Source organism: Scyliorhinus canicula, chromosome 24 (assembly GCF_902713615.1).
Source record: "Scyliorhinus canicula chromosome 24, sScyCan1.1, whole genome shotgun sequence".
Lineage (NCBI taxonomy): Eukaryota > Metazoa > Chordata > Chondrichthyes > Carcharhiniformes > Scyliorhinidae > Scyliorhinus > Scyliorhinus canicula.
In genome coordinates this window covers 25,701,078-25,725,313 of record NC_052169.1, presented here as the reverse complement: position 1 = coordinate 25,725,313, position 24,236 = coordinate 25,701,078, and the positions used below count along the sequence as shown (strand labels likewise).

Here is a 24,236-nt window from a genome sequence, read left to right as displayed (position 1 = left end):
GAGGTGGGGTGGAGAGAGAGGGAGATGGAGGCTGCATCAGAAACAGCATTGGCTGCATAAAGTTAGCTGAAAGCTCCCCACCAGATTCCAACGTCCCTCTTTCCAACTCCTCAGCTCAGCCGGAATGAAGGGGTGGGACACCCGTTCCTGCTCAAGGGGGTCTCAGGAACCTTGTTGGGAGGGGGGGTGAGGGAAGGGTAACGTACATCCTCCTGCTCAAAATCATAGACCAGAGCGGATGGGAGACGGGGGCAACGCAAGGATTCATGTCCTCCTCAAAATAAACCCCAAAAATCACAACCTTTAAACTCCATCGTGAGCAATGTGCCTCTGTCTAACTTTGACCCGGCCTTCGATTCATATAGCGTTCACGATACTTTTAGGGGATGTTTGATAAAGAGCCAAAGGACTCAGAGCGTCAACCTCTGTTTCCTCTCTCCCTGCAGATGCCGCCAGACCTGCTGAGTTTATCCAGTTCAAATATGACGAGATTTTAACCCAATTTTCCAGCTTGCCACAGCAAATTTAATTTCATACCGTGCACAGATCGTGGGTTCAGTCCTATAACCATGCCTTACCTGAGCCTGTCCAGCCATTTCCATTCCTGCATCCAAAAATTCGTCAAAGTCTTCACTGAATTTGCCAGAGGCAGCGGCCAATTGCCTGCTGGTCCCCCGGGACGCATGGACAACCTCGCCCGCCGACTGGTTTAGGCCAGCAGCGGCCTGATTCAACTCGCTCTGTGCTTCCTGGAAACTCTTGATGCTCGGGGGCAACTGTGGGAGAGGCAAAGGAGAAAGAGATCGATAAAGAGGAGACAGAGATCGATAAAGTGGAGAAAGAGATCGATCAAGAGGCCAGAGACAGGGAGAGGGAGAAATGCAGTCCTCCAACCAGGACATTCACACTCAAGCACTGAGACACACATAGGTGTGTGCACAGACTCACACAGACACACACTCGCACCCTGACACACTTTACATCTCAGAAAGGAACCAGCAATGTTTTAATATTCAGAAACTTTTGTACAGTTTGTTATTGCGATTGCCAAGGTGTGTAAGACAGATCAGATCTTGTTGCACACATTGTGCAGTAGGATATTAAGTGAGATCCCGGAATGAGGTGCAAACACTGCTGGGAACCACTTCTACAAGGGAGGCGGGGGGAGGGGCAGTGTGAATTTGTTTTAACTGGTGTCCACTGGATTCTCATCGCACTGCCAAAATGTGGGGAATCTGGGTATTTACAAGCATTTGTGAGTTCTCAACAAGCCTTCAAGTTGCCTATCAATGGGCGGAGTAATTTGGAAATATTGGCCGAGATTCTCTGCCGGCATGATTCTCTGTAATGCCGGCAGTCCGGGGGGTTTCCCGACGGCGTGGGGCTGCCGCACAATGGGAAACCCCATTGACCGGCCGGTGTAACGGAGAATCCCACCGGCGGGTCGGGCAGAAATGTGGTGCGGCGGGGCCGGGAATCCCACCCATTGTGATGAACAATAGTTGCGAGAGTGAGTCTTTCCACCAATTTGATGCGTCCTGTCACCTGTACAACAAAGGGTGGTTTGGGAGGGATGAAAATGAAAAATGAAAATCGCTTATTGTCACGCGTAGGCTTCAAATTAAGTTACTGTGAAAAGCCCCTTGCCAGGATGTGATAACACTGGGATTAATCTGGTCTGAATCATAGAATTCCTACAGTGCAGGCCTGGATTCACCCCCAGGCCTTTGTAATTTGCACGCTTTGTTAAAAAATGCTCCGCTCAAAATAGCGTTTGGCTCATTGTTAAAATCCTACCGAGTCGACCAGCAGTTTCTTGCTAGATTCTCCAATGCTTTTCAAAGCCATGTCCACATCCTTCTGCCCTGGCAAGCAGTTCACACAGTTGTTCAGCGAGTGAGATACAGATTTAGCCACCTTTAAAAAGGAAAGGAAAAAGTTGATACCATCATCCTGACTAGAACCCGGGGACACAGGCTCAATCATAGTCCAATCCTCAGAACTGTTGTACGATTACGGATTGGCTCAATCCCGATTCACTGGGATTGTCGCATGGCCATGGTCTGCACAAAGGAGGTGCCTCTCTGGGCAGCAGGACAACTGCATGGCGGGATGAGCCAACGACACCTGGAGGTAAGTGAGGTGGGGGGGCAAACGCCCCTTCGTTGTGGTAAAACATTCTAAAGCATTTCACAACAACCTAATTAAACCAAACACTGAGCCACACACTCGGGAAAGTGGCCAAAATCGTGGACAAAGTGGTAAATTTGAAGGAGTGACTCAAAGGGCAAAGAGAATTTGAGAGGTTGTCAGGGGGAATTCCAGAGTTAGGGTGCAGGGAGCTATGCTATAGAATCCGGACACTGCAGACGGATTAAAGTGCAATAAAGTGGATTAACTAATCACACAGATAGATATAAATGGGTATGATATAATTGGGATTACGGAGACATGGCTGCAGGGTGAACAGGGATGGGAACTGAATGTCCCAGGGTTCTCAGTATTTAGGAAGGACAGGCATGAAAGAAAAGGTGGTGGTGTGGCACTGCTGGTTAAAGAGGAAATTAACACAATAGTGAGAAAGGATATTAGCTCTGACAATGTGGAGTCTGTGTGAGTGGAATTGAGAAATACCAAGGGACAAAAAACATTAGTGGGTGTCATATATACACCCCCAAACTGCAGTGGTGATGCTGGGAATGGCATTAAACAAGAAATTAGAGATTGATGTAATAAGGGAATATCGGTGATCATGGGTGATTTTAATCTTCACATAGATTGGGCAAATCAAATTAGCCACAATGCTGTGGGGGAGGAATTCCTGGAGTGTATACAGGATGGTTTTCTTGACCAATATGTGGAGGAATCAACTAGAGAGCAGGCCATCTTAGACTGGGTACTGTGTAATGAGAAGGGAATCATTGCCAATCTGGCTGTATGAGACCCCTTGGGGATGAGCGACCAGAACATGATAGAATTTTTTTATCAAGATGGAGAGTGAAGTAGTTGGTTCAGAGACTAGGGTGCTGAATCTTAATAAAGGGATCTATGAGGCTATGAAGCGCGAGTTGGCCTTGATAGATTGGGGAGAGTTACTTCAAGGGATGACAGTGGATAGACAATGGCAAACATTCAAGGAACGCATGGGGGAACTACAGCAACTGTTCACTCCTGTCTGGCACAAAAGCAAAGGGGTAAGAGGGTCAATCCATGGCTTACAAAGGAAATTAGAAATAGTATCCAATCCAAGGAAGAAGCACACAGATTGGCCAAGAAGAAGAATAATAGGTCTGAGGATTGGGAGCAGTTTAGAATTCAGCAAAGAAGGACGAAGGGATTGATTAAGAAGGGGAAAGTACAGTACCAGAGAACATAAAGACGGACAGTAAGAGTTTCCATAGATATGTGAAGAGAAAGAGATTGGTAAAGAGAAATGTAGGCCCCCTACAGACAGAAACAGGGGAATGCATAATAAGGGACAAAGAAATGGCTGAGCAATTGAATACATACTTTGGTTCTGGCTTCACAAATGAGGACACAAATCAGATCCGAGAAATGTTGGAGAATGAAAGGTTTAGAGAGAGGGAAGAACTGAGGGAGATCAACATTAGTAGAGAAATGGTGCTGGGAAAACTGGTGGGATTGAAGGCTGATAAATCCCCAGGGCCTGAGAATCTGCATGCCAGAGTGCTTAAGGAGGTGGCTCTGGAAATAGTATATGCATTAGTGGTCATCTTCCAGGATTCTATAAACTCTGGAACTGTCCCTGCAGATTGGAAGGTAGCTCACGTCACTCCGATATTCAAAAAGGGAGGTAGAGAGAAAGCAGGGAATTATAGACCAGTAAGCCTAACATCGGTAGTGGGGAAAATGCTTGAATCCATTATCAAGGTCTTTATAACGGAACATTTAGAAAGCAGTGGCAGGATCAGTCAGAGTCAGCTTGGATTTATGAAGAGAAATCATGCTTGACAAATCTGTTGGAATTCTTTGAAGAGGTAACCAGTACAGTCGACAAGGGGGAGCCAGTCGATGTGGTATATTTGGACTTTCAGAAGGCGTTTGACAAAATCCTGCATAAGAGATTATTGTGCAAAATTAAAGCGCATGGGATTGGGGGAAATGTATTGAGGTGGATAGAAAACTGGTTGGCAGAGAGGAAACAAAGAGTCGGGAATAATGTGTCCTTTTCAAATTGGCAGGCAGTAACCAGTGGGGTACCACAGGGATCGGTGCTGGGACCCCAGCTATTCACAATATATATTAATGATTTGGATGAGGGAACAAAATGTAACATCTCAAAGTTTGTAGATGATACCAAATTAGGTGGGAGGGTGAATTGTGACGAGGGTGCAGGGATCCTACAGCAAGATATGGACAAGTTGGGCGAGTGGGCAAATCAATGGCAGATGCAGTATAATTTGGATAAGTATGAGGTTATTCATTTTGGAAGCAAAAACAGGAAGGCAGATTACTACCTGAATGGTTATAAATTGGGAGAGGGGAGTGTACAGCGGGACCTGGGTGTCCTTGTGCACCAGTCGCTGATGGTAAGCATGCAGGTGCAGCAGGCGGTAAAGAAGGCTAATGGTATGTTGGCCTTCATTGCGAGAGGTTTCGAGTATAGAAGCAGGGATATGTTACTGCAATTGTACAGTGCCTTGGTGAGGCCACATTTAGATATTTAGAACAGTACAGCACAGAACAGGCCCTTCGGCCCTCGATGTTGTGCCGAGCAATGATCACCCCACTCAAACCCACATATTCACCCCATACCCTTAACCCAACAACCCCCCCATTAACCTTATTCTTTAGGACACTGAGGGCAATTGATCATGGCCAATCCACCTCACCCGCACATCTTTGGACAAATGGACACATTTGGAGTATTGTGTGCAGTTTTGGTCTCCTTCTCTGAGGAAGGATGTTCTTGCTATCGAGGGAGTGCAGCAAAAGTTTACCAGACTGATTCCAGGGATGGCGGGACTGTCATATGAGGAGAGATTGACTAGGTTGGGATTGTTCTCGCTGGAGTTCAGAAGAATGAGGGGGGGATCTCATAGAGACTTATAAAATTCTAACGGGACTAGACAGGGTAGATGCAGGGAAGATGTTACCAATGATGGGTGTGTCCAGAACAAGGGGGTCTGAGGATTCAGGGTAAACCATTTCGGACAGAGATAAGGAGACATTTCTTCACCAAAGAGTGGTGAGCCTGTGGAATTCATTACCACAGGAAGTAGTTGATGCTAAAACTTTGAATATATTCAAGAGGCGGCTGGATATAGCACTTGGGGAGAATGGAATCAAAGGCTATGGGGAGAAAGCAGGATTAGGCTATTGAGTTGGATGATCAGCCATGATCGTCATGAACGGTGGAGCAGGCTCGAAGGGCCAAAAGGCCTCCTCCTGCTCCTATCTTCTATGTATCTATGATTGAACATCACGCAACCAATGTTCTTTCTGTCAATGCTGGTGAACAGAGTGAACTGAAGGACATTGAACAGGTCAGTGTTCCGCTCTTTGGAGTCTGTCAGAGGACAGCAAAGACGGTGGAGTAATAATCCTCACAGTGATTAGGGGAGGAGATGGCGAAGTGGTGTTGTCACTGGACTAGCAATCCAAGAGACCCAGGGAAATGCTCTGGTGTCCCGGGTTCCAATCCCGCCATGGCAGATTGTGAAATTTCAATTCAATAAAAATCTAGAATTAAAAGTCTAATGAAGACCACAGAACCATTGTCGATTGTCGTAAAATCCAAAACCTATCTGGTTCCCTAACGCACTTTCGGGTAGGAAATCTGCCATCCTTACCTGGCTTGACCTACACGTGACTCCAGTCCTGCAGCAATGTGGTGAATTCTTAGGGCTGGGCAATAGATGTTGACCCAGCCAGCGACGCCCACATCCCATCAATGAATAAAAAGAAAAATTGAGCCTAGTATTTATTTAACCCTGATGCTGTAATGTAGAGATCGTGCCTGTCATCCTGGGTAGAGGACATGTTGAAGAGAAACAGATTCAATGGAAAAGGGCCAATTTTAACTCAGTTTGGTCAATGGGAGGCCGATGGTTTCAGGCGTCTCTGGCCTGCCGGGTTAATCTCCCCATCGTCCCCTAACGTCCTCTTTCCGACTGGGCTAATTCAGAAGACTTGCATTCATCTCGCACCTTCCAGCACCTCAGAACGTCCCACACTGCGGCCTTTGAAGTGCTTCATTAAGTGCACTCATTGCTGAAATGCCGCAGCTAATTTCTACACAGCAAGATCCCAGACACAGCAACGTGATCATGAGCAGACCCATCTGTGTTTCTGTGATGTTGATGGAGGGTAAGCATTAGCCAGGAGACCAGGGAGAAATCCTTTGAGGGATTTGGCACCATCCACCTGCGAGGGCAGGATTGGGAATGTCAGGCTGGGTGTGAGGGCATCCATTACCCCTGCAGCCCAGATTGGGAATGTCAGGATGGGTGTGAGGGCATCCATCACCCCTGCAGCCCGGATTGGGAATGTCAGGATGGGTGTGAGGGCATCCATCACCCCTGCAGTCCGGATTGGGAATGTCAGGATGGGTGTGAGGGCATCCATTACCCCTGCAGCCCGGATTGGGAATGTCAGGCTGGGTGTGAGGGCATCCATTACCCCTGCAGCCCGGATTGGGAATGTCAGGGTGATGTCTGCTCAAATCTCTGGAGGGGGACTTGAACGTTCAGACTTCGAGGAGAGAGAGCTTCCCGCTGAGCCACATCGCGCACACACCGACTTTTAGTATAACGCACATATCGTGGATTTGATACAGGCTGAGGAGCTGACCTGCGCTAGCCTTTGCTGACTCTCTGCGTCGCCTGGCGAGGCTAACGCGTTCTTGGCTTCCTGGATCAGCACGGCAGATCCATCCATCACATCCCGTGCCGTATCCAGCATGGAATTCTGAGCCGGAGAGTTATCGGTCGAGGCAGCCACCCCACGGGCAGCGGACGCCAGTGTCTTGAGGGCTTGTGCTGTTTCTCGTGCAGCGATACCTGAGGAGCAGATAACAATCTGAGCAAACAGTACCGGCACAGTAACAGGTGCAAGAGAACAAACAGCCAATCACCTCCTACTTTGTCAAAGTTACTATCTCCTGAACTTTAACCCCAACCTCCTGACCTGCTCCACTTAGTCTGGGGTGGGGTGAGGGTCCTTATCCACTTGCCTCAGGGGCACAGTCCACCTAATAAAAAGTCACGCTGAGGGTCTATCTCTCTAAGGCCGTGAATCAATGATCTCAGATCGAAGAATGGCTCTGTTTCCCCTTCCCAAATGGTCCAAATAATTCAACTTCCAAGACTCTTTTACTCTGTCATGGGATTCGGGCATCGCTGGCCAGGCATTTGTCACCTATCCTTAATCGAGCAGGTGGTGGTGAGCTGCCTTCTTGAACCGCTGCAGTCTCCGAGGTGCAGATACACCCACAGTGCTGTTACTGAGGCGGTTCGAGAAGTTTGACTCAGCGACAGTGAAGGAACAGCCGGTCTATTTCCAAGTCAGGGTGGTGAGTGACTTGGAGGGGAACCTCCAGGTGGTGGGGTTCCCAGGTATCTGCTGCTCTTGTCCTTCTAGATGTTAGAAGCAGCCCAGGGTTTGGAAGGTGCTGCCGAAGGAGCCTTGGTGAGTTCCTGCAGTGCACCTTGTAGATGGTACACACGGCTGCCACTGTGCGTTAGTGGTGAAGGGTTTGAATGTTTGTGGATGGGATACCAATTGAACGGGGCTGCTTTGTCCTGGGTGGTGCCGAGCTTCTTGAGTGTTGTTGGAGCGACACTCATCCAGGCAAGTGGGGAGCATTCCATCACACTCCTGACGTGTGCCTTGTAGATGGTGGACAGGTTTTAAAGAGTCAGAAGATGAATTACACACCGCAAGATTCCTAGCCACTGACCTACCCTGGTAGCCACAATATTAACAGGGCTAGTCCAGTTCAGTTTCTGGTCAATAGTAGCCCCCAGGATGTTGATAGTAGGGGAATCAGCGATGGTAATGCTATTGAATGCCAAGGGGCAATGGCTGCTTTGTTATTTATTGGAAATGATAATTACCACTCGTGGCGTGAATTTCATTTGCCACTTATTGATCCAAACCTGGATATTGTCCAGGTCTTTCTGCATGCAGGCATGGACTGCTTCAGTGTCTGCGGAGTCTCAAATGGGGCTGAACACTGTGAAATCATCAGCGAACATCCCCACTTCTGACCATACGTTGAAGCAGCTGAAGATGGATGGGCACAGAACACACCACACCGAGGAACCCTGCAGTGATGCCCTGGGTTCATGACTTCAACAACCACAACCACCTTCCAGATAGGACTCCAGCCAGTGGAGAGTTTCCCCCCTGATTCCCATTGACTCCAGTTTAGCTAGAGCTCCTTGATGCCACACTCGGTCAAATGCTTCCTTGACGTCAACAGCAGTCACTCTCACCTCCAGGATTCAGCTCTTTAGTCAGGGGCTGTGACCCTGGTTAAATCCAAATTGAGTCTCCGTGAGCAGGTTATTGCTGCTCTAGAGCACTGTGACCATTCGCATCACCTTCCAAGTCAGACACGGACAGATTGTTTAATTTGGATATCCAGGGGTTGTTACAAAGATGGGTAAATGAGAATTGAGCAATGATTGAAGGGAAAGCTGTCCCTCAGACTCGTCAAGCAACAGCCTGACATAGTCATACTCACGGAATCATACCGTACAGACACCACCACCATTCCTGGGTATGTCCTGTCGCACCGACCCAGCAGAGAAGGTGCGGCACAGTGGTATGCAGTCAGAAGGGAGTTGCTCTTGAAGTCCTCGACTCTGGAACCCATCACGTCTCGTGACATCAGGTCAAAGATGGGCAAGGAAACCTCCTGCTGAATACCTCGTACCGTTCACCATCAGCTGAAGAATCAGTCCCCCTCCATGTTGAACACCAGTTGGAGGAAGCACTGAGGGTGGCAAGGGCGCAGAATGAACTTTGGGTGGGGATCTCAATGTCCATCAAGAGTGGCTCGGTAGTTTCACCGCAGACCGAGCTGGCCGGGCCCTAAACGACATAGCTGCTAGGCTGGGACTGCAGCAGATGGACAGCGAGAGCCTTCTCCCGTGGATGGAGGTGGCTAGCACGAGGGGACATAGCCTTAAATTGAGGGGTAATAGATATAGGACAGAGGTCAGAGGTGGGTTTTTTACGCAAAGAGTGGCGAGGCCGTGGAATGCCCTACCTGCGACAGTAGTGAACTCGCCAACATTGAGGGCATTAAAAAATTTATTGGATAAGCATATGGATGATAAGGGAATAGTGTAGGTTAGATGGCCTTTAGTTTTTTTTTCCATGTCGGTGCAACATCGAGGGCCGAAGGGCCTGTACTGCGCTGTATCGTTCTATGTTCTATGGTGAGGGAACCAACAGGAGGGAAATATATACTTGACCTCATCTCTCCAATCTCTCCTCACAGCTACAGTTCCTTATTCCGGGAATCATTCTTGTTATTCTCCTCTGTACTCCCTCCAACGCCTCCACATCCTTCCTCAAGTAAGCTCTGCAGTCTTGCCAAATCCGGGACCCCAACCCCTCCACTGTACAGTGTTCATTACACTGAGCTGAACCCACCTGTACATTGCCCATTACACTGAGCTGTACCCACCTGTACAGTGCCCATTGCACTGAGCTGTACCCACCTGTACAATGTTCATTACACTGAGCTGTACCCACCTGTACAGTGCCCATTACACTGAGCTGTACCCACCTGTACACTGCCCATTACACTGAGCTGTACCCACCTGTACAGTGCCCATTACACTGAGCTGTACCCACCTGTACAATGCCCATTACACTGAGCTGTACCCACCTGTACAGTGTTCATTACACTGAGCTATACCCACCTGTACAGTGTTCATTACACTGAGCTGTACCCACCTGTACAATGCCCATTACACTGAGCTGTACCCACCTGTACAGTGTTCATTACACTGAGCTGTACCCACCTGTACAATGCCCATTACACTGAGCTGTACCCACCTGTACAGTGCCCATTACACTGAGCTGTACCCATCTGTACAATGCCCATTACACTGAGCTGTACCCACCTGTACAATGCCCATTACACTGAGCTGTACCCACCTGTACAGTGTTCATTACACTGAGCTGTACCCACCTGTACAATGCCCATTACACTGAGCTGTACCCACCTGTACAGTGCCCATTACACTGAGCTGTACCCATCTGTACAATGCCCATTACACTGAGCTGTACCCATCTGTACAATGCCCATTACACTGAGCTGTACCCACCTGTACAGTGCCCATTACACTGAGCTGTACCCACCTGTACAGTGTTCATTACACTGAGCTGTACCCACCTGTACAGTGTTCATTACACTGAGCTATACCCATCTGTACAGTGCCCATTACACTGAGCTATACCCACCTGTACATTGCCCATTACACTGAGCTGTACCCACCTGTACAGTGTTCATTACACTGAGCTGTACCCACCTGCACAGTGCCCATTGCACTGCGCTGTACCCACCTGTACACTGCCCATTACACTGAGCTGTACCCACCTGTAGAGTGTTCATTACACTGAGCTGTACCCACCTGTACAATGCCCATTACACTGAGCTGTACCCACCTGTACAGTGCCCATTACACTGAGCTGTACCCACCTGTACAATGCCCATTACACTGAGCTGTACCCACCTGTAGAGTGTTCATTACACTGAGCTGTACCCACCTGTACAGTGTTCATTGCACTGAGCTGTACCCACCTGTACAGTGCTCATTACACTGAGCTGTACCCACCTGTACATTGCCCATTACACTGAGCTGTACCCACCTGTACAATGCCCATTACACTGAGCTGTACCCACCTGTACAGTGTTCATTACACTGAGCTGTACCCACCTGTACAGTGCCCATTACACTGAGCTGTACCCACCTGTACAGTGTTCATTACACTGAGCTGTACCCACCTGTACAGTGTTCATTACACTGAGCTGTACCCACCTGTACAGTGCCCATTACACTGAGCTGTACCCATCTGTACAATGCCCATTACACTGAGCTGTACCCACCTGTACAATGTTCATTACACTGAGCTGTACCCACCTGTACAGTGTTCATTACACTGAGCTGTACCCACCTGTACAGTGCCCATTACACTGAGCTGTACCCACCTGTACAATGCCCATTGCACTGAGCTGTACCCACCTGTACAGTGCCCATTACACTGAGCTGTACCCACCTGTACAATGCCCATTACACTGAGCTGTACCCATCTGTACAATGCCCATTACACTGAGCTGTACCCACCTGTACAGTGCCCATTACACTGAGCTGTACCCACCTGTACAATGCCCATTGCACTGAGCTGTACCCACCTGTACAGTGCCCATTACACTGAGCTGTACCCACCTGTACAATGCCCATTGCACTGCGCTGTACCCACCTGTACAGTGCCCATTACACTGAGCTGTACCCACCTGTACAGTGCCCATTACACTGAGCTGTACCCACCTGTACAGTGTTCATTACACTGAGCTGTACCCACCTGTACAGTGTTCATTACACTGAGCTGTACCCACCTGTACAGTGCCCATTACACTGAGCTGTACCCATCTGTACAATGCCCATTACACTGAGCTGTACCCACCTGTACAGTGCCCATTACACTGAGCTGTACCCACCTGTACAATGCCCATTGCACTGAGCTGTACCCACCTGTACAGTGCCCATTACACTGAGCTGTACCCACCTGTACAATGCCCATTACACTGAGCTGTACCCATCTGTACAATGCCCATTACACTGAGCTGTACCCACCTGTACAGTGCCCATTACACTGAGCTGTACCCACCTGTACAATGCCCATTGCACTGAGCTGTACCCACCTGTACAGTGCCCATTACACTGAGCTGTACCCACCTGTACAATGCCCATTGCACTGCGCTGTACCCACCTGTACAATGCCCATTACACTGAGCTGTACCCACCTGTACAATGCCCATTACACTGAGCTGTACCCACCTGTACAGTGTTCACTACACTGAGCTGTACCCACCTGTACAATGCCCATTACACTGAGCTGTACCCACCTGTACAGTGCCCATTACACTGAGCTGTACCCACCTGTACAATGCCCATTACACTGAGCTGTACCCACCTGTATAGTGTTCATTGCCTTGTGCTGCACATGTTAGGAGCTGTGCCATTGAAGAACCAACAGCCTTCGATGTACTTCCCAGGTCCTGGGCACATTTCTCCAGCTGAATAGATGAGACAAAAATCCATTGCAGCACACGTCCAACACTGACAAATCACATGCACAGTTCATTGCGCCCAAATCTTTAACATTCGTTATCTCGAGGTGATCCAGCCTAACTCCAACTCAATCATCACTTGAGAGGATGATATTCACTCCCAAGAAGTGGGAGTCGCTGGCAAGACCGCCTAACACTCATGGCCCTGAAGAGGTGGCAGTGGGATACCCTTTGCAACCACTGGTTATGGTTTGGCACAAATAGACCACCTCACGGCTAAGATTCAAACACGTTGGTGTGGGACTGCAGCCACAAATAGGCCAGGCCGGGCAAGATTTCCTTTCTTGAAGGACGTACGAAAATGATCTTGTTCTGATGCCCAGACAGTAGGCCAGGTAGAGCAAGGCCATCCAGTTTGCGTATACACACATACTTTCCAACTGAGATTGTTGGACATCTGACAGGTTCAAGGTCCTGAGATGAGATACCGCACAAAATGCTACTTAATAAATCAGAGTCCCTGGGATTGTTTCTTTTTTACAGCAGGGATAGAGGAATGGCTAATTGATAGAAGTGAGAGAGTTGGGATAAGAGGAGCATTTTCAGGATGGCAACCTGCAGTTAGTGGAGTGCCACAGGGATCAATGCTGGAGCCACAATTATTGACAATATATATTAATGACTTGGACGGGGGAAGTGAATGCACTATTGCCAAGGTGGAGGATGACACAAAAATGGGTGAGAAGGCGAGTGGTAAGGATGACACAGAGTCTACAGAGGGATATAGACAGGTTAGGGGAGTTGGACAAAACTTGGCAGATGGAATAAAATGTCAGAAAATGTGAAGTTATGCATTTTGGTAGGAAGAATAAAGGAACTGAATATTATTTAAATAATAATAATAATCTTTATAGCCACAAGTCGGCTCACTGAGGCAATATGGATAGAGCTAAGAAATAGGAAGGGTGCAGTAACATTGTTGGGACTTTACTACAGGCCTCCCAAAAGCGAGCGTGAAGTAGAGGTACAAATATGCAGACAGATTATAGAAAAATGTAGGAGCAATAGGGTGGTTATGATGGGAGATTTTAACTTCCCCAACATTGAATGGGATTCGTGTAGTGTTGGAGGCTTAGATGGAGCAGAGTTTGTAAGGAGCATCCACGAGAGTTTTTTAGAGCAGTATGTAAATAGTCCAACTCAGGAAGGGGCCATACTGGACCTGGTACTGGGGAATGATCCCGGCCAGGTGGTTGAAGTTTCAGTCGGTGATTACTTTGGGAATAGCGATCACAATTCCGTAAGTTTTAGAATACTCGTGGACAAAGACGAGAGTGGTCCTAAAGGAAGAGTGCTAAATTGGGGAAAGGCCAAGTATAACAAAATTCGGCAGGAGCTAGGGAATGTGGTTTGGAAGCAGCTGTTTATTGGTAAATCCACATTAGAAATGTGGGAGTCTTTTAAGGAAAGGTTGATTAGAGTGCAGGACAGACATGTCCCTGTGAAAATGAGGGATAGAAATGGCAAGATTAGGGAACCGTGGATGACGGGTGGAATTGTGAGACTAGCTCAGATGAAAAAGGAAGTATTCATAAGATCAAGGCGACTTAAAACTCATGAAACTTTGGAGGAATATTGGGAAAGTAGGACAAATCTCAAACACGCAATAAAGAGGGCTAAAAGGGGTCATGAAATATCTTTGGCTAACAGGGTTAAGGAAAATCCCAAAGCCTTCTATTCGTATATAAGGAGCAAGAGGATAACTAGAGAAAGGATTGGCCCACTCAAAGACAAAAGAGGGAATTTATGCGTGGAGTCAGAGGAAATGAGTGAGATTCTTAATGAGTACTTTGCATCGGTATTCACCAAGGAGAGGGACATGACGGATGTTGAGGCTAGGGATGGATGTTTAAATATTCTAAGTCATGTCGACATAAGGAAGGGGGAGGTTTTGGGTATTCTAAAAGGCATTAAGGTGGACAAGTCCCCAGGTCCGGATGGGATCTATCCCAGGTTACTGAGAGAAATGAGTGACGAAATAGCTGGGGCCTTAACAGATATCTTTGCAGCATCCTTGAGCACGGGTGAGGTCCCGGAGGACTGGAGAATTGCTAATGTTGTCCCTTTGTTTAAGAAGGGTAGCAGGGATAATCCAGGGAATTATAGACCTGTGAGCTTGACATCAGTGGTAGGCAAACTGTTGGAGAAGATACTGAGGGATAGGATCTATTCACATTTGGATGAAAATAGACTTATCAGTGATAGGCAGCATGGTTTAGTGCAGGGAAGGTCATGTCTTACAAACCTAATAGAATTCTTTGAGGAAGTGACAAAGTTAATTGATGAGGGAAGGGCTGTAGATGTCATATACATGGACTTTAGTAAGGCGTTTGATAAAGTTTCCCATGGCAGGTTGATGGAAAAAGTGAAGTCGTATGGGGTTCAGGGTGTACTAGCTAGATGGATAAAGAACTGGCTGGGCAACAGGAGACAGAGAGTAGTGGTGGAAGGGAGTGTCTCAAAATGGAGAAGGGTGACTAGTGGTGTTCCACATGGATCAGTGCTCGGACCACTGTTGTTTGTGATACTAAGATTGGTGGAGTTGCAGATCGCGAGGAGGACTGTCAGAAAATACAACAAAATATAGATAGATTGGAGAGTTGGGCAGAGAAATGGCAGATGGAATTCAATCCAGGCAAATGCGAGATGATGCATTTTGGAAGATCAAATTCAAGAGCGGACTATATGGTCAATAGAAGGGTCTTGGGGAAAATTGATGTGCAGAGAGATCTGGGAGTTCAGGTCCATTGTACACTGAAGGTGGCAACGCAGGTCGATAGAGTGGTCAAGAAGGCAGACAGCATGCTTGCCTTCATCGGACGGGGTATTGAGTACAAGAGTTGGCAGGTCATGTTACAGTTGTATAGGACTTTGGTTCGGCCACATTTGGAATACTGCGTGCAGTTCTGGTCGCCACATTACCAGAAGGATGTGGATGCCTTGGAGAGGGTGCAGAGGAGGTTCACCAGGATGTTGCCTGGTATGGAGGGTGCTAGCTATGAAGAAAGGTTGAGTAGATTAGGATTGTTTTCGTTGGAAAGATGGAGGTTGAGGGGGGACCTGATTGAGGTCTACAAAATTATGAGAGGTATGGACAACGTGGACAGCAACAGGCTTTTCCCAAGAGTGGGGGTGTCAGTTACAAGGGGGCACGATTTCAAGGTGAGAGGGGGAAAGTTTAAGGGAGATGTGCGTGGAAAGTTTTTTACGCAGAGGGTGGTGGGTGCCTGGAACGCTTTACCAGCGGAGGTGGTAGAGGCCGGCACGATAGCATTTAAGAAGCATCTAGACAGGTAGACACTCTTAGAAAGCAAAGAGTTGGGATAAATGGGTGTTTCTCTGGTTGGCAATCAGTAGCTAGTGGTGTCCCTCAGGGATCCGTGTTGGGCCCACAATTGTTCACAATTTACATTGATGATTTGGAGTTGGGGACCAAGGGCAATGTGTCCAAGTTTGCAGATGACACTAAGATGAGTGGTAAAGCGAAAAGTGCAGAGGATACTGGAAGTCTGCAGAGGGATTTGGATAGGTTAAGTGAATGGGCTCGGGTCTGGCAGATGGAATACAATGTTGACAAATGTGAGGTTATCCATTTTGGTAGGAATAACAGCAAACGGGATTATTATTTAAATGATAAAATATTAAAGCATGCCGCTGTTCAGAGAGACTTGGGTGTGCTAGTGCACGAGTCACAGAAGGTTGGTTTACAAGTGCAACAGGTGATTAAGAAGGCAAATGGAATTTTGTCCTTCATTGCTAGAGGGATGGAGTTTAAGACTAGGGAGGTTATGTTGCAATTGTATAAGGTGTTAGTGCAGCCACACCTGGAGTATTGTGTTCAGTTTTGGTCTCCTTACTTGAGAAAGGACGTACTGGCGCTGGAGGATGTGCAGAGGAGATTCACTAGGTTAATCCCAGAGCTGAAGGGGTTGGATTATGAGGAGAGGTTGAGTAGACTGGGACTGTACTCGTTGGAATTTAGAAGGATGAGGGGGGATCTTATAGAAACATTTAAAATTATGAAGGGAATAGATAGGATAGATGCGGGCAGGTTGTTTCCACTGGCGGGTGACAGCAGAACTAGGGGGCATAGCCTCAAAATAAGGGGAAGTAGATTTAGGACTGAGTTTAGGAGGAACTTCTTCACCCAAAGGGTTGTGAATCTATGGAATTCCTTGCCCAGTGAAGCAGTTGAGGCTCCTTCATTACATGTTTTTAAGGTAAAGATAGATAGTTTTTTGAAGAATAAAGGGATTAAGGGTTTGGTGTTCGGGCCGGAAAGTGGAGCTGAGTCCACAAAAGATCAGCCATGATCTAATTGAATGGCGGAGCAGGCTCGAGGGGCCAGATGGCCTACTCCTGCTCCTCGTTCTTATGTTCTTATATATGAATGGGCGGGAACAGAGGGAAGTAGACCTTGGAAAATAGGCGACAGGTTTAGATAAAGGATCTGGATCGGCGCAGGCTGGGAGGGCCGAAGGGCCTGTTCCTGTGCTGTAATTTTCTTTGTTCTTGTTCTTTGTTCACATTAACACTGCAGTGAAGTTGGAGAAAGACCGCAGAGAACTACAGCACACAGGGATTCGGGGGTCCTCCTGCATCAAGCTGGCATGCAGGTTCAGCAGGTAATTGGCAAGGTATAAATGCAATGTTGGCATTTATTTCAAAGCGAATGGAGTATAAAAATAGGCAAGTCCTGCTAAAACCATAAAAGCCACTTGTTAGACTACACCTGGAACATTGTTAGACCACACCCGGAATACACAGGTACATATAAAATTAAGGATATAATATTGGAATTGTATAAAACACTGGTGAGGCCACAGCTGGAGGATTGTGGGCAGTTCTGGTCACCACATTACAGGAAGGAGGTTATTGCTCTGTAGAGAGGGCAGAGGAGGTGTACAAGAATGTGGCCAGGGCTGGAAAAGTGTAGCTACGAGGAGAGATTGGAGAGGTTGGGGTTATTTTCCTTGGAATTAAAAAGGCTGAGGGGTGATTTAATTGAGGTGGACAAAATTACGAGGAGAAGAGACAGAGTGGACAGAATAAAATTGTTTCCCTTGGTGGAGAATCAAGAATAAGTGGCAGAAGCTGTTGCCTGGTATGGAGGGAAGATCTTACGAGGAAAGGCTGAAGGACTTGAGGCTGTTTTCGTTAGAGAGCAGAAGGTTAAGAGGTGACTTAATTGAGGCATACAAAATGATCAGAGGATTAGATAGGGTGGCCAGTGAGAGCCTTTTTCCTCGGATGGTGATGTCCAGCACGAGGGGACGTAGCTTTAAATTGAGGGGAGATAGATATAGGACAGATGTCAGAGGTAGATTCTTTACTCAGAGAGTAGTAAGGGCGTGGAATGCCCTGCCTGCAACAGTAGTGGACTGGCCAACACTAAACGCATTCAAATGGTCATTGGATAGGCATATGGACGATAAGGAAATAGTGTAGATGGGCTTTAGAGGGGTTTCACAGGACGGCGCAACATCGAGGGCCGAAGGGCCTGTACTGCGCTGTAATGTTCTATGTTCTAAGGTTTTGAGGGGACATGAGGAAGAAAATTTTTTACGCAGAGGGTAGTGGGAGTTTGGAATTCGCTGCCCGAGTTGGTGGTGGAGGCAGAGACCCTAACCTCTTTTAATAGTACCTGGATCTGCAACTTAAGTGTTGTAAGATACAGGGCAATGGACCGAGTGCAGGAAGGTGGAATTAGAAAGGGCATCTGGGTGTCCTTGGGCTGGCATGGACAAGATGGGATGAATGGCCTCCTTTTGCACTGTAACTTTTCTATGATTCTATGAACACATTTCGATGGTGATGGGGAAGGTGACACAATATCCACTCAAAAAGACAAGAATGGTTTGAGAAGGTAGTTCATCTTACCGTCTCCCCTGGCAGCGGTTTTAATTGCCCGTCAGATGCCGCCATCTTGGCATCCTGGAGTTCATTCCTCAGAGTCTGCACCGACTGCAAAGCAGAGTCGATTTCCATCGGCCCGCACGCTTCATGAGCCTGTGTTCAAGAGAATGGCAAATGACTTGTTTTAGTTGATTTTTGGGTCTTCTCCACTCCATTACTAAACCGTAAAGGGGAAGTAGATTTAGGACTGAGTTTAGGAGGAACTTCTTCACCCAAAGGGTTGTGAATCTATGGAATTCCTTGCCCAGTGAAGCAGTTGAGGCTCCTTCATTACATGTTTTTAAGATAAAGATAGATAGTTTTTTGAAGAATAAAGGGATTAAGGTTATGGTGTTCGGGCCGGAAAGTGGAGCTGAGTCCACAAAAGATCAGCCATGATCTCATTGAATGGCGGAGCAGGCTCGAGGGGCCAGATGGCCTACTCCTGCTCCTAGTTCTTATGTTCTTATGTTCCCAACCCCAGACACACAGCACCTCGGTAAGTGCCGACAGCAGGTCGCTCGTCCACTCGTTACTGACCTTCTGCACAGACGTTCGGAGTTCGGCCAGACTGGTGGCCAGGTTCTTGGCACACTGGCCAAGCTGCATGGCAGCCGCCTGGTCAGTGACAGTGGGCACAGCAGCTTTCGCGGAGGACACCATCTTACTGCCAGGCTGGAGAAACACAAGGGAAAGATTAAGCAGGGAAACTCGCATTTCTACAGCACCTCACACATCCTCAGGAGGTTCCAAATGCTTTAGAAGTGATGAAGCATGTGAAGCGCACTCACGGCTGGAATGCAGGAAACGCTGCAGCCAAATTTAAACACAGCAAGATCCCACACACAGCAATGTGACCAGAGAACTGTCTTCAGTCATGCTGAGTGAGGGATAAATGCTGGCCAGGACACCCCCTCTTCTTCAAAACTGTGCCATGGGATATTTTATCCAGGATCGATGGGGCCTCACGTTTCATCTGGAAGCTGTCACCCCTGACAGGGCACAGCTCCAGCAGTACTGACCTTCCGACCTTGCAGCACTCCCTCAGTACTGACCCTCGGACAGGCAGCACTCCCTCAGTACTGACCCTCTGACAGTGCAGCACTCCCTCAGTACTGACCCTCGGACAGGCAGCACTCCCTCAGTACTGACCCTCTGACAGTGCGGCACTCCCTCAGCACTAACCCTCCGACAGTGCAGCACTCCCTCAGTACTGACCCTCTGACAGTGCAGCACTCCCTCAGTACTGACCCTCGGACAGTGCGGCACTCCCTCAGTACTGACTCTCGGACAGTGCCACGTTCCCTCAGTACTGACCCTCGGACAGGCAGCACTCCCTCAGTACTGACCCTCTGACAGTGCGGCACTCCCTCAGCACTAACCCTCCGACAGTGCAGCACTCCCTCAGTACTGACCCTCGGACAGGCAGCACTCCCTCAGTACTGACCCTCCGACAGTGCAGGACTCCCTCAGTACTGACCCTCTGACAGTGCGGCACTCCCTCAGTACTGACTCTCGGGCAGTGCCACATTCCCTCAGTACTGACCCTCGGACAGTGCAGCACTCCCTCAGTACTGACCCTCCGACAGTGCAGCACTCCCTCAGTACTGACCATCCGACAGTGCAGCACTCCCTCAGTACTGACCCTCTGACAGTGCGGCACTCCCTCAGTACTGACTCTCGGACAGTGCCACGTTCCCTCAGTACTGGCCCTCGGACAGTGCAGCACTCCCTCAGTACTGACCCTCTGACAGTGCGGCACTCCCTCAGTACTGACCCTCTAACAGTGCAACACTCCCTCAGCACTAACCCTCGGACAGGCAGCCCTCCCTCAGTACTGACCCTCTGACATTGCGGCACTCCCTCAGTAAGACACTGGATGTATGAGACTCAATTTCTGCCCAGATCTCGGGAGTGGGGCTTGAACCCATACCTTCTGACCCAGGCGTGAAAGAGCCATGACTGAGACAGAAATATAGCAGCTTCCAAAATCAGAAACTAAACTCACGCACTTTTTGTGGCTTTCAGTTGAACTGTGGAAATAATACAGAATCTCGGAATACTGCCCACAAACAATTTAACCATTTTCAGAGACATTGCAGAAAATTTATTCATTAAACGTCAGCCATGTATGTACTTGGATTATTTTACTGAGCCACTAAAATGGGGCTGATTTGCGGAATGCCATTAAATTCTAATTGGGAAGAATCTGCCATTGAACAAACAGATGGGGTGCCAATATATGTGGATCATTTAAACCTGGAGAGTTTTGCCATAAAACATCAGGCCTATTACTGGTGTTCAGTAATCGCTGTCTGAGTTATTGTCTAGCTGTCAAGGACAATTATAAGAAACAAATTATCTGAGGCAGAGGGGCCAGGGAATACGCGGATTATTCTGATTCAGCAAGTCTCGGTAACTCACCAGTCAACACAACACAAATTCTGATGGCTGTCAATATATAACCTTTGGTTCTCGACACCCCATCCACCACCTTAAACGTCCGCTCCCTCCACCACCGACGCAGAGTGGCAGCCGTGTGTACCATTGACAAGATGCACTGCGGGATCGCAGCGATGCCCCTTGGGCAGGACCTTCCAATCCTGCGACCTCTGCCACCCAGAAGGACAAGGGCAGCAGACACAAGGAGAGCAGCGCCACCCGGAGGTCCCCCGCTCCCTGGTTCTCTTGCTCTTGTATCTCTGCCCTTTGTACTCGATCCCTCAACCATTTGAAATAGTTTGTCTTTCTCGAGTCTCTCCTATCTTCTCTTACAGACGGCTATAATATCACCATGTCACCTGCCCAATGAAAACAAAAGCTAATTGTTCATATCTGCCTTCGTATTGATATTTCTTCACCCCTGGCAGAATCCTCGTCTACTTCCTCCAACCTCAGTGTGCATCCGATACTTTGGAGCTCAATTATAGTGTGTTCAGAGTGTTCCCGGCTCCCTTTCTTTCAGAAACCAAATTACATCAACTCATAAACGTAAAAGCAAATGACTGCGGATGCTGGAATCGGAAACAGAAATTTGCTGGACACCCTCAGCAGGTCTGACAGCGTCTGTGGAGAGAGAAGGGAGCTGACGATTTCAGACTGGAAACGCTCGCTCCCTTCTCTCTCCACAGACCTGTTGAGACTGTCCAGCATTTTCTGTTCTTGCTGCATCATTTCACATTTCCTGACACTGAATTCCACCTGCTATCTTTCAGCCAATTCTCTCATCGTATTAATCGGCCTTGGTAGCTTTCTCTTCAAAGAACGAACCATACCTCCTATTTGATATATTCAACATTTACTAACACCACTCGCTGGGCTGGGATCCAAATCACTGATTATACATCGAACAGAATGGCCCCAAAATTCATTTCCAACCGTTTGGTTAAACTGTCCTCGTCTTTGACCTTGTTTTCTTTCCTCAAACCAGCTTTAGAACATAGAACATAGAACGATACAGCGCAGTACAGGCCCTTCGGCTCTCGATGTTGCACCGACATGGAAAAAAACTAAAGGCCATCTAACCTACACTATGCACTATGCTTTCAATCGCAATGCTCTATCCTTTCTTTTCCCTCACTTCCATGTCTCTAAATCTTCCTTTGTAATCTCCTGACTTGGCTGAAATCGGTGTCGACTGTCAGTGACTGTCCCCGATTTTCATGTCTGTCAGCTCCTGAGCCAACTCCTAGAGGTTTGTCACAATGAATGTTTGAGGAGGACAGAGGGTGAGGCTGTTGGGGTGGAGGAGTGAAGTGCTCAGTGTCCTGGGGGCAGTGGGGGCAGTCAATCAAGGCCCGAAGATGAGCGGCCCAGAGGGCAGTGTCGGTACTGTCCACATTTGTGTCCATCTCAGGGTGTTGGGTGGCAGGGTCTGTCCGAGTTGTGTGTTCATCTACAATATTCCAATTACCCTCGCTGACAATGTCCTTTACAATGCAGAGAAGGGAGGGTCAGTTGAGCGTACAGCACTGATCACTAACAGGAACATTCAATAATCAGTCAATTAAAAAACACAACATTGCTTCCTCCAAAGTAAGAAAATCGCAGAAATGTCACGATGCTGAAGGAGGCCCTTTGTCCCATCGTGTCTGCATCATCTCTCCAAACGAGCATCATGACTTTTAGTGCCATTCCCCACACACCTGCACATTCAATCTAATTCCTCTCGAATGCCTCGATTGAACCTGCCTCCACCAGGCCGTGCATCCCAGACCCCAACCACTTGCTGTGTGAAAACATCACTTATCACATCACATTTGCCTCTTTTGCAAATCACTTTATTTATTTATTTTTTTAAATTTATAATTTTAGAATACACAACACTTATTTCCAATTAAGGGACAATTTAGTGTGGCAAATTCACCTACCCTGTGCATCTTTGGGTTGTGGGGGTCAGACCCACGCAGACACGGGGAGAATGTGCAAACGCCACACGGACAGCGACCCGGGGCCGGGATCGAACCCGGGTCCTCGGCGCCGAGAGGCAGCAGTGCTAACCACTGCGCCGCCCTGCTGCCCCGCAAATCACTTTAAATCTGCGCCCTCTCGTTTTCATCCTTTTACAAGCAAGAACAGTATTTCTCGATCAAATCTCCTCTCGGCCTCCTTCTCTCCAAGGGGAACAGGCCCAACCTCTCCAATCTCCTCTCATCACTGAAGTTTCTCATCCCTGGAACCATCCTTGTGAATCTCTCCTGCACTCTCTCCAATGTGTTCACATCCTTCCTATAATGTGGCCCAGAACTGAGCACAATATTCCAGCTGAGGTCTTGTGTAAGTTTGGAATAACTTCCTTAACTCTTGTACTCTGTGCCCATATTAAATAAAGCCCAGAACGCTGCATGCTTTATTACCTGCTCTCTTCACCAGTCCTGACATCCTCAATGATCTCTGTACATATGCAACCAGGTCCCTCTGCTCCTCGCCCTTTAAGATTTTCACCCTTTATTTGTATTGTCTCCCTGTGTTATTCCTACCTCACACTTTGCTGCATTAAACTTCATCTGCCACCTACCTGCCCACTCAACCAACTTGTCTCTGTCCTTTTGAAGTTCCACACTGTCCTCTTCACAGTTTACAATATTTCCAAGTTTTGTATCATCTACAAACTTTGAAATTGTCTCCCGCACAGCAGGATCTAGATCATTAATGTATATCGGAGATCATTATTATGTATGCCTGTCTTCCCTGTAGCCATCAATGTGGGCCAACTATTTAGCTCTCTCACCAAGTTGGTCTTAACCATGATGCACACACGAATAAAGTGAAACAAATGCACCGAGAAATATTTACAAGCGAAACTGAAGTTTGAAAAGCACCCATTACGTTCCCAAGTTAATATCTATGGAGTTGAATAAGGAAGTTATGGTTGTGATGCTGACCTCCTCCCTCCCAGTGAGCCCGGCCGCACCTGCTCACAGTGGGTTTCACCACCGAAAACCTGCCTCGTCGCCTGATTGCACGCGTGTCCCGTGTAGACACTTCAAATTTTAAACAGAATCTCATTGAAATGGGAGAAAGCAAATTGGGAAGTGGCGCACATACCCCATTACACAGTCACACTGGCAAATATATACCCCTGCTCCCAGAGAGAGAGAGAGACAGAAACAGCGGGAGAGGGGGGAGAAGAGAGAGGGGGAGAGAGAGAGAGACACAGAGACAGAGGGAGGGGGGGGGAGAAGGGAGAGGTGGGAAGTGTGTGTGAGAGAGAGAGAGAGAGAGAGAGAGAGAGAGAGAGAGAGAGAGAGAGAGAGAGAGACAGACAGCGGGAGAGGGGGGAGAAGATAGAGTGGGGGGAAGAGAGAGGGGGAAGAGAGAGAGAGAGAGAGAGAGAGAGAGAGAGACAGACAGCGGGAGAGGGGGGAGAAGAGAGAGGGGGAGAGAGAGAGAGAGGGAAAACAAAAGCAAGAGAGAGATAGAGAGAGATACAGAGAGGGGTGTAGAAGGGGAGGAAAGGGATAGAGAGGGGGAGGAAAGGGGAGGGAGAGAAGAGGGGTGAGAGTAG

The 24,236-nt window shown here is 48.0% G+C and overlaps 1 protein-coding gene across 1 annotated transcript in view; it reads right to left on the bottom strand.

The window, feature by feature from the left end:
• The window catches only part of LOC119956733 (talin-2), a 369,765-nt gene that overhangs the window by 119,805 nt on the left and 225,724 nt on the right, over positions 1–24,236 (bottom strand). Inside the window, exons 21-27 of the mRNA XM_038784070.1 lie at positions 21,091–21,187; positions 18,770–18,948; positions 18,215–18,343; positions 12,178–12,280; positions 6,814–7,022; positions 1,798–1,917; positions 579–776 (exon numbers count right to left, since the gene is read on the bottom strand). Coding sequence (XP_038639998.1) covers positions 579–776; positions 1,798–1,917; positions 6,814–7,022; positions 12,178–12,280; positions 18,215–18,343; positions 18,770–18,948; positions 21,091–21,187 — 1,035 coding nt within the window. The remainder of the gene's footprint in view (positions 1–578; positions 777–1,797; positions 1,918–6,813; positions 7,023–12,177; positions 12,281–18,214; positions 18,344–18,769; positions 18,949–21,090; positions 21,188–24,236) is intronic.